The sequence below is a fragment of the Poecilia mexicana genome, unplaced genomic scaffold (genome assembly GCF_051168715.1).
Source record: "Poecilia mexicana isolate PSO_F unplaced genomic scaffold, ASM5116871v1 scaffold_8, whole genome shotgun sequence".
Taxonomy (NCBI): Eukaryota; Metazoa; Chordata; class Actinopteri; order Cyprinodontiformes; family Poeciliidae; genus Poecilia; species Poecilia mexicana.
In genome coordinates, this window is record NW_028263377.1 from 23,224,203 (window position 1) to 23,234,787 (window position 10,585).

At 41.9% G+C, this 10,585-nt stretch overlaps 1 protein-coding gene across 4 annotated transcripts; it reads right to left on the reverse strand.

Annotated features, from left to right (window-relative positions):
• Positions 1–225: 225 nt before the first annotated feature.
• Positions 226–10,314, reverse strand: ubtf (upstream binding transcription factor). Of its 4 annotated transcripts, none has more exons than XM_014971506.2 (21): positions 9,757–10,314; positions 6,838–6,896; positions 6,558–6,730; positions 6,385–6,468; positions 6,118–6,273; positions 5,948–6,012; positions 5,511–5,637; positions 5,316–5,426; positions 5,093–5,226; positions 4,874–5,015; positions 4,746–4,787; positions 4,545–4,655; positions 4,309–4,464; positions 4,062–4,208; positions 3,865–3,975; positions 3,519–3,607; positions 3,246–3,435; positions 3,115–3,162; positions 2,965–3,018; positions 2,783–2,887; positions 226–2,701 (listed from the first exon to the last, which is right to left on the reverse strand). In XM_014971506.2, exons 2-21 carry the CDS (start codon positions 6,872–6,874, stop codon positions 2,570–2,572), a joined length of 2,214 nt encoding a protein of 737 aa, XP_014826992.2. In that variant the 5' UTR covers positions 6,875–6,896; positions 9,757–10,314; the 3' UTR covers positions 226–2,569. The 4 variants fall into 4 exon arrangements, with proteins under 4 accessions (XP_014826992.2, XP_087863852.1, XP_014826991.2 ...); XM_088007726.1 differs by having other exon boundaries at positions 9,512–10,314; XM_014971505.2 differs by having other exon boundaries at positions 9,102–10,314.
• Positions 10,315–10,585: the final 271 nt, after the last annotated feature.

Here is a 10,585-nt window from a genome sequence, read left to right on the forward strand (position 1 = left end):
CCACAATCTGTTGGCTGAGTCTGAGCACCTCAATTACAAGCTAACGCTAAAATAATAACCATGGTTTCAGGACATAGGAAGTTTTTTAAAACTAGTTAAAGAAATGTTTTCTCTGTAGAAACTCAGAAGGATTATACTTATGAATAAAAAAAGAGAAAGGACAAGACGTTCTCTCTAAAGTAGCGTATGCACCTGCCCATTTACTCTTAAAGACAACAGACTTACTTTTAAGGATAATCTTTTATTTGCCCAAATACTTAAACTACAAGGACATAAGAACATCCTCCGCTATATAAAACATCAAATCCTGTCAAATGATCAGCAGTACAAACTTGTAAAGCTTTGCCGTCATACATATCTCTAGAAACCAACATAGGGGAAGAGAAGAAACAAGTAAAACAGGTGACCTTAAACTAAAAACTCTCCTCCCATGAGTGGAAGACTCACTCGCCCTGGAAGTCACAGAAGAGGGTTTGCAAAATTAACGTACTAACAAAACAAAATCCACTCAATACAAAAAGAAAAACAGTATTTACAGAAAAATTACATTTTTTAACCCCAAATTTTCAGGTAACTCAGCTCCACCCAGCAACTCCCCATGTATCAGTCACTTTGTTCCCCTCCTCAAGTTACTTAAATACCCCACGCTGGTTTTTGTTTGTCTGTGATACAGTCAAAATATTCCATCACATACAGATCAATAAGAGAGTAATCAATCAGAATAAAAATGATGCAAGTTTTGTCCATTATTAGGGAAATAATGACACAAATTAGGGAAGGTCGGGATCCAATAACAGAACAATATGTACATTCATGGTGTTGGTATGATGCCCCCACACAGGCACGAAGATGCACGCTGCAGTCACATCTCGGTTTGCAAGAAAACAGCAACAACAGCAAACATTAAAGCAAAAAAAGAGAAATACGCACGCACACGTCGTCGTATATACACAGTGATGTGAATGCGTGCACACAAACTCAGACGGACAGATTTACATAAATGCACACTTTTTAGGAGGGGGGCATTAGACAAAACCCAAAGTCATGACAGCCACTGAAATAAACAAAACTCGATTAAAAAAAAAAAATCAAACCATTCAGGTCCTCAGCAGACGATTAATGCTCACAAAAACCCGGAAGTATATAAACAAAATCATAAAAAAATCCAAAGGTATATTATTTAAAACAAATTAAATGTAGACAACTGAAAAAATGGCTCCCTTTGAGGTCCAGACAAACTGCTGAAACGACAAGAATCGTTTTAAGACTGATAAATGAATCCTATGAGACGCGTCGTTTTGGAGACAAACCTGGATGCTGTGATGTTACCAAATATTTACACCTGGAAATAAATGCATTTCAAACCTTCAACATATGACTGTAAATTCCAACACAGAAAATGGTACAAACTGTGTAAGAAAGGCATTGGAAATAAAGAAATTACTAAATATTTTCAGACATTTTACCTTTTTATGAATCATGTTGGATTATATTGTAAAACTGATTATAGCAGCAGTAATTTCCTATGTTTTGTGAGTTGAGCTAAATGAGTTCACCAAATATTACAGCAATTATTGTATTTTCACAGATTTAGATTTAATGTCAGCAATTGTTGGAGGGGTTTGTTTTCTGTAATGCCAAATCAGATTTGTCCACTGGTTATTAAAAAAAAAGGATATAAGTAATTTTAAACGTGCCAAGTCTTATTAAAACGGAAATAAAAACAAAGATTTTTATCCCCCCTCACCCAAATGTGACAAAACATTGTCCTCATTACATAACGAGAGATGCCTGCATCAGTTCCAGTCAAAACCAAACTTCTCAGCTGAATGAAAATGCCTTTAATTTGTAAATCTGCCAGCGGTATGACTGAGTTGGAGCCCATCCAGTCTGACGGAAAACATGCTAAATCTACAGAGAAGACATCCGGAAACAACTTCCAGTGACAGAAAAACATTCTTAATGGCTTGACTTCTAAACAAAATACCACCGTTGTAAGAACCAAATCACAAAATCTACATCAAATGAAAACATGGAAAAAAAAAAAAGTAAAAATTAAAGGAAACATTCTAAAGAGTGCAATTATTCAGTGCCCTGCACATGCTCCCTGCCCCCCTCTTCATGAAGTGATCCACCAAACTGTGTTCTTTGGCTCTGAAGCCTGTTCTGTTCACGACCTCCTTGTCAGGAAAAAAAATAAAATACTGGAGGGAAACTGATTACCTGATGCATTTAACTCTAACTTTTACTATAGAGCCTGCAAATAAAATAACCAAACTCAGAGAAGAACTGTTCATGACATCACCAAACCAGTGGGATGCTGTTTTTGGTACAACGTCAGCTGTGACCGTCACACCCGGGAGGGAATCGGACTGACTTCAGGGCCGGGCTTCCTTCTGGAGCAGCAACGTAAACGGGTGTAGGATAGATGAAGCGATGCGGAGGGGAAGGAGAGCTCCCCCTAGTGGGAGGAGAGCAGGGTTGGCACAGTGGCAGAGCTCCCTGGACTCTTGGCTCAGCTCAGCGCTGCTTTAGTTCGTCTCTGGGCGGCGGTGATGGTGGCCATGTTTCAGTCCGAATCCGACTCCGACGACTCGGCAGAGTTGGAGTCGCTGCTGCTGTCGTCATCGTCTGATTTGTTTTCTTTGTCGTCCACCTCATCATCGTCGTCGTCCTCGTCGTCGTCGTCATCTTCGTCGTTCTTTAAACAGAAAAAAATTTGCATTCATGTCTATTTTTTTTTTTAACTTGATACTTTTAAGCGATTAGAGATTTCGCTCACATCATCGTCGTCTTCATCTTCGTCATCCTCCTCACTGGAGGAGTCTGCTTCTGACGAAGCCTTCTCCTGCTCATCGTCGTCATCGTCCTCCTCTTCCTCCGTGTCCTGTCAGAAAGCACATTTTTAGGCTAGGGAAAACGAGCTTCATGACTTCAGGCGAACGGATGAACTCAGAGACTCACAGATTTCTTAATCTTTGCTTTGGCGCCTCCTGGTTTTGCCGGAGTTCTTCTTTTCTGTGAATCAAATGCAAAAAATGTAAGATCTCAGCTGTTCAAAATGGAAGAAAACACTTTAAAAGCAAACTGCTGACGCGAGACGTAAAGACTTACTTGGGAATTGTACTCTCTGTAAGTGTTTCGCTCTTGTGAAGACAAGCTCTGTTGGCAGAAGAGATGTAGGTAAAATAAAAATCTACAAAGCTAATTTAAAACCTCTTATGTTTATTTTAAGCAGCTCTTACAGCCAGCCACTGTTCCAGGAGGACTTTGTACTGCTTCTGCTTCTCCTCGGCGATCTTCTTGTAGCGGTCCTTGTCCTTCAGCGGCAGCCTCTGCCACCGGCTGCCGATCTCGGCCATTCGCTCCTTCATCGGGAGGTGATTCAGCTCGCCGTTGGACAGCATCTCCTGAGAGAACTTCTGGTATCCGTTTCTAACAGGGACAGATTTTATAAACGTTTTACATCCTTTTATAGCCATTAAAAACAAAAAAAAAGTGTCACGTTGCAAACTTACGATGGCGGTTTTTTGGGTTCTCCTTCGAACTTCATCTTCTTCAAAGATGTGACGGCGTTGGCAGGAGATCGCATCTCGCACAGATCTCTCTGTTAAACACAGAGGAGTCAGTTCAGTTCCTACTCGTCCAGATGTTTTCAATAAAAGTTCACAAGTTTCAATGTATTTTATGTGATAAATGAGTGTAATTTGAATGTTTGTTTTCAAAATTTAGACTTTCTATCTCGTCATCAACTCTGAAATGCTTCGCTGTATCGGCCCCGGCACTTCATAATTATGCACCATTTTGTGTTTCCTACCAAATAAAATACATTTACTTTGTGTTGGAAACAAAATAACATCTTACTTCATATCTTTTCTGGTCTTCTGCAGCTTTTTTGATCCACATGATCTTCTCCTTTTTCTCCATGGTGCTCCACACCGTTTCCATGGCTTTGTGCGCCTTTGGTCGATCATTCTGCAACAAAAAGGCCTCGTTTAAATTTCACTGGTGGAAACAATAACAGAGAAACCAGAAGGTTGTGTGTCTGAAGTCAATCGGACCTTAAATCTGGCAACGTAGTCCCCTATGACACTCTGCTGCCAGATTTCCTGAGCCGTTTTGGGCGGATCCGGCAGGCGACTTCTGTCCTCCCTCTCCTTCTTCTCAGACTCGGCTTTCAGAAGCGCCTCCACACGTTTATACTTCTCCTGAATCATAAAGAGAGAAAAAAAAATCACAGGAGAAAATTTTACTACGACGACTTGTCGGGATGTTTATTTTGATAACTGTATGTAGAAGACAGGCTACCTTCTTCTTATCAGGCAGCTCGTTCCACATGCGGGCCAGGAGTCTGGTGAGCTCGCTGTCAGGAATGTCGGGTCGCTCCTGCTGCAGCTTGGCTCGCTTCTCCTCAGAGAATATGAACATGGCAGAGATGGGCCTCTTGGGTTTCTCTGTACTTGCCTACAAAAACAATGCAAATGAGTTAGAAACAAAGAAACAAAAGAAAAAAAGAGAAACAAAAGAAAGAATGCCAGCTTTACCTTCGTTTTAGCATTTTTCTTTCTAGAGGCAGGGCTGCTGGCTGCACTGTTCTTTTTGAGACCGATCTTATCCTCGCCCAGAACTCGCTGCTGCTCCTGCTCTGACAAGGTCTGAAACAATAAAAACAAACACTTAGCTTTCAGATAAAAGCTAAATGCTTACAGAGAAAATAACAGAACCAAAACACACTGGGAACTCACACTGAGGAATCTGTTCATCTCTATTTCATACTCCTTCTTCCTCTGGATGGAAAAAAGCAAAAGGAATCAAATTAAAACCCGGGAGGAGATCCGGACGGGGTTTCTTCTGGATTTGCTGTCAGACTGACCTGTTCGCAGCGTTTCTGGTACGCGTCCTTTTCGTTCTGCTTCAGGAGCTTCCACCGCTGGCTGCACATCACCATGCGCTCCGTGCTCGGGACGTCCTTCATGCTGGACATCAGCTCGGCGCAGAACATCGAGTAGCCGTTTCTAAAACATTCACACGTGATTTCTGAGTAAATCCGTCGCAGCAGCTGGACGGAGAGCTTCGTACGGGTGGAGCTTACGGAGGCGGCTTGTCGGGCCGGCCGTCAGACTTGTCTTTGAGGTGCCGCTCCGCCTTGGTCAGGGTGGACTTCACGATGTTTCCCTGGCTCATGTTCAGCTCCGGGTGCTGCTGGATGTATTCCCGCATCGCTTCCTAGAAAAACAAAACGTAAAACCACTTATGAAAACCAACCCAAACTACCGTACAGACCCTCCATGCTGCAGTTAACCAAATCCTCGCACCTCGTACAGCTTCTGCTGCTCCAGGGACTTGCTGATCCATTTGAGCCTCTTTTTGTCAGACAGCTGCGTCCACTGCTTACCAAGACTGTCCTTGATGTCTTTGGTGGTCGCCTGGTTGTGACACACAACATCTTTCAGAAAGCACATTTCCAATAATCAAACTGGATTGTGGGAGGGTCAGACTCTCTGGCTTACATCAGGATGCGTCTTGAGGAACGCCTTTTTTTCATGGTTGTACCACAGCTGCTGGGGCGTCTTGGGCTTTTCTGGGACATTTGAGCCTTTCTTGGTCATGCTCTCCATGAGGTCTGGATGTTCTTCCCTGTTTGCACATGATCAGTTTAAGCATTTAATAACTATAGGTAGAAAACTACACACAACAAAGAATAATAAGCCTCATATTAAATATATTAGAAATAAAATTGCAAAAGCTATTGCAATTTTGTTTTACATAAAATATTTAATAAATTGCATATTTTATATTCCTCCTTGGTTAGCCTATGTATTATTGGTCTTATTGCTCATAAATCTGGAGAAATGCAAGTAAAACAACCACTTAGTTACCAAGAAAGTGGGATATCATGAACCAGCTAATAAATTCTTTAAAAAAAACCTGCATTAATCATTCTTACCTGAATTTCATCATGCTTTGCACAAATGTTTCTTTATCACGCAAGAAGTCCTCTACGTACTTTTTCTGTTGAAACAAAACAGAAACAAGTTTTGATTAGTGAAACCGCAGGTTTAAATGTAAAAATGAAACTTTAACTTAGACAAAAAATTAAAAAAACACTTTACTGACCTTCTTTTTGTCAGGGAGCTCCCTGTACTTCTTGGAGAGGATCTTAGTGAGGTCCAAGTTGCTCATTTCAGGATGCAACTTTGCATACTTGGCCCTCTTTTCCATGAAGAAACGGAAATACGGAGTCAAAGGCTTCTTGGGGAAATCTGGGTGTTTCTGTGTAAAGACGAGATAAAAAAAAACAAAAAAAAAAAACAAAGTCTGAATTTTGAGCTTCACTTGCATAGCTTCGTAGCTTTGGTGTTAGAAGTACTGAGTGCAACTCACCTTTAATTTCTTGCCTTTGTAAGGGTTCTTGATGTAGTCCTGGGCATCAAATATCAGCTCTGTTAGAGTTCTGAATTTCCGGATCTTTATGAAATGAAAACACATGGGTTAGCTCTAAATGCAGACTCCTCCGAACATTTAGTCTGAGATTGAAGTCAGTTAACGTGGCTCACCTCTTTTGAGACTTCCTGCCATTTCTGCTTGCACATCTCTGCTGTGTAGGAGTTGAAGGCCACCTTCTGCCAGTCCAGGTGGGACTCGGAGGTTTTGTATTTTGTCAGGTCCTTCTGAGGCAGAGCCACTTTCATGGAGTCCAGCAATTTTAGGAGGTCATCCTGCGCCCACACTGTGAACACATTACAAAAGAAGAGCAGAAATGTTATTAAATATACGGATGGGCAGGAAAATGATATGAAAAGGTTTGAAATCAACAGAGCTGTTGGAGAATCATACCTTGGTCCTGGGCCACCGCCTCCATGTCTCCATTCATTTGTGGTTATACAGTCTCGACTCTGCAAATAAAGACAACGTTTTTGTCAAACTAACCTCATGGTTCCAGTAAATAGTTATTTCTGGGATGTATTTAGTTCACTTTTAATACTCAGCTATAAATATTTAATGTATCTTAGCTTTAAACTTATGTATAAAATCAAAAGTACTCTAAATACAGCAATTAATCACTTAACAATGAGAATAGAAGATTTACCATGCCGCTTACATATTTTTCCATACATTTCCAGAGTTCCCATCTTATGTGTAGCCTGACTTAAAAGCTTATTTTATAATGAATTTACTGCAGCTTATGTACATTTTAAATACCAAACCTGAATTTTTTTTAACTAAACTACAATCAGAAAGATATGAAGTAAATGCGTCATCAATGGGTGGATTAAAAGATTTTGGACAAACAATAGCGAGAAAATCAAAATATTTTTCCAAACTTACCCAGACCTTGTAAATGTTTAAATAAAGGTCCAGGCAGTTAGTGTAAGATAATTAATTTACATCAAACTTTCATTTAAGTACGTAAAGGAGATCCAATTTGCTTGAAATTACAGAAATATTTGTAATAAAAAAGGGTTTTCAACCAACTAATGAGATTTTATATGAGAATAAATCAAGTAAAAAAATAAACTGTTTTTATTCATTCATGTATTGGCTCCGTTGAATCTTAAAAAGGAACAAATTGGGGGAAAAAATTCCGAGTCCATTAAAAAAAAAAAGTGGTCAAATAAGTTATGTTTTTTTTCTAGTCATTGTTTAAAAAGTAGATTGCGAGTTATCAATTTGCGGATTAAAAATTAATACATTTCTGTGTGAATGTAAATCTGCCTCTGCATGATGTTTTATGTTCATTACACCGCCCCTAAAACGTTTACGCTGCATGGTGAGACATAGGCTATTGCTTGTGACGGCTTCAAATCTCAAATAACACTGCGGAGGGCTTCAAACTAGCACAACTAGCTACGACAACAGGAGTCTCAGACGATTTTTCCCCCCCTAACCGGAATTTGGCGAATTAGCTCTGTCCTTATTCCACAACAAAAGTATCGTGGACACACAGCAGCGACCATTTTCTCCCTCGGTCTGCTCGGTAATGGAGGATTTTTCTGTCGGAGCGGAGTTTTTGGGGAGGATCTACGGAAGGAGGAAGCGAATAGACGTGGACAGACAGGCAGCTGTAGGCGACCAGCTGACCACGGACTGGGGGATCTGCTTTCGGTCTCCGAGAGGCAGGAATGGTGGCTTGGAAGCACTGCAGCCAAATGCGCCACTCGGAAGAGGCGCCTCCTCACCGTTGGATGCGGCTCTAACTCCGTCATGCGAACCTTTTAATCGTTTTTTTCTATGTAAACCTCCAAAAACATACAGGGAGGTCGAAGTAATATTCGTTTGAGGCAAAAATGAGCGCTTTTACGTATTTTGAGAGTACTTTCGTCGTCTTTTAAACGCAACATGGCGGATCTGTGGAGAAAAACCGAGAGCATTCTTCAGCGAGGCGTAGCCGAGCTGTGCTTCCATGATGGCGGATCCTCGTTGTTCATCTTGTCCTTGATGGCCCCAGCTCAAACGCGTGACCTAGCTTGATTAAAACCTCTTATATTAACATGAATGCTAATCCAGAAACTAAATTATATAAAACCTGCCATCGAGTTTCGCCAATTTCAACCAAGAATACAACATATGGATGTCTTAAAAAATGAACTGCAACGGTACTAACTACACAACCAGACAGCTTACCATGTGGAAAAATAAATGTACATTCAGTTGACTTGTAAAGTCACATTTTTATGTTAGAAAGATAATTTAATTAGATTTTTCTGTTCTCCGTGTATGATCTGGATTACATTAGCTAGTATTTACAAAATTATCAATTTTATTTCAGTGATATCTCGGAGAATTAAAGGCAAACAAGACCAAGATTGGCTAACCTTTTTCAGTTGAAATGACCTGCGGAGCCGCAGAAAGAGATGCAAAAAAAATCCAAATATTAAACGGAAAAACACCACGTTAACCTAATTTTTTGCTCGTTAATTTTAGTTGTATCATCAGTAAATTGATCAGAACGTAACTGCCGAGAAAACGCGGATCCCAAATGCTCGGTTACATCTCAGAAAGGACGCTAAGATCCGAGTATGAGCAGCTTCTCTGGCGCGGCAAAAACAGCTCCAGGTCCGCCATGCTTCAGCCCCGCTCTGCTCTGTGAGGAAACCTACCGTGACAAGGTCCAATGGCGCACTGCAAACACTGACAACGGAGCTTAGAGCTAAAGCCGGGGCGTTGCAGCCTCCCTTCCCCTACACCCGAAAAGCGCATAAGCAAGGACGAGAAGGCGGGTTCTTCGAGCTCGGTCGTCGCTGGTGGTTCTGGGCTACGGTCGGTGAGAGAGAGTGAGGGGGAGAGGGAGGGCGAGTCTCAGTACGGTGAGATATTAAACCGAGATCCCTGATGGCTGGCCGAGAGTGGCGGCTAGCTGTTCCGCCAACAGCCGCATGGAGGTCTCGGCGCGGAAACCACCGCTCGTTCCCCACGCAAACCCCACCGTTACATCACAAATGTCTCAGTTTCGATGAAAGTATTTTGCCTAAAGCAGTCGTCGGGGTTTTTTTGTAAAAATGAAACATACCTTCGGGTCTTACAACGCGGTTCTTCCCCACTGTTCGGGATAAGTAATTCGGCTATGGCCGACCTCGTCTGTACCCTTCCACAACGGTCGGTCTGTTTCGGTGCTACAAAGAAACTGCCGTGCGAGGGGCGTTTAAATGACAACCAACCCCACAACTAAATGTTTCACTGTAAACTTTTCATCGTTTTTTTATGAGCTTCTCGGTAGTGTAGCTGGGAAACCGACCGAGTTTTGTGGTGCCTTACCTGTTTCGTTGTGAGCCAGTGTCGCTGTGGAGGAAGAAGGGGAGGGTTGAACTATAGCCAGCACTGCGCCGTCGATGCTGGGCTCCAGTCCCCGCAGAGACGGTCCTTCCCCCCGCCTCCATCTCACTCGCAGTCTCCCTCCACTCAACGCGCAGCAGCTCTCCCCTCTCCATCCAACCATTTCGCTGCGCCGACTCAACACCATTTTTTTTTTGCGGTGGCGCACCGTTGATTTTTTTTTAATAAAACCGAGCACGATTACTTTTGCTCCCCGAGGCCGACCCTGTTACATCTCCGAGGCGAAATTTTGCACCGCGGGGGTTTTAGCAGGCAACTCCGGGTCTCAGGAAAGCCAAAGTTGCAGCTCTGGTTCTCGTATTTAATGCTGCTATTTAAAATCAAATAAAAATCAAATGCAATTTGTTGTTTGTCAGCATTTATTTCTCTTTTCCTGTGCTCAAGCTGTTTCCACCAGCTCCAAACCTCTTTTACTGAATTGTAAGCGGCTGTTTGACAGCTTCATTTTGGCCCAGTGTGTTTTTTCTTTTCAACTCCACCTTGTGTGTTTGTGGGCGGAACCGCCGGCTGTCCAATCCAGTCCGCCCGATTCATCGAAAACAAATGACTTTCAGGCACTCAGCCTTGTTAAACTTTGCTGTGTTCACTTGCTGTCGGAAAAGTTGGAATCACATAATACACCACTTTGAGGTGCGATTTTCTTAAGTAATTTCGTAAAACTTTTAGTACATTTAGAACAGCGTTCTAAGCCAAAATTGTATTATCTAGTTTTTATTTCTAGCTTTTTTCAAATGTAAAATATGTATGTGCT

Coding starts and splice junctions, on each gene's coding strand:
- ubtf (XM_014971506.2), bottom strand. CDS start 6,874: ATGAATGGAGACATGGAGGCGGTGGCCCAGGACCAAG. Junction 6,469..6,557: donor GGCAGGAAGTCTCAAAAGAG/GTGAGCCACGTT, acceptor CATTTCATAAAG/ATCCGGAAATTCAGAACTCT. Junction 3,163..3,245: donor TCCTGGAACAGTGGCTGGCT/GTAAGAGCTGCT, acceptor TTCTGCCAACAG/AGCTTGTCTTCACAAGAGCG.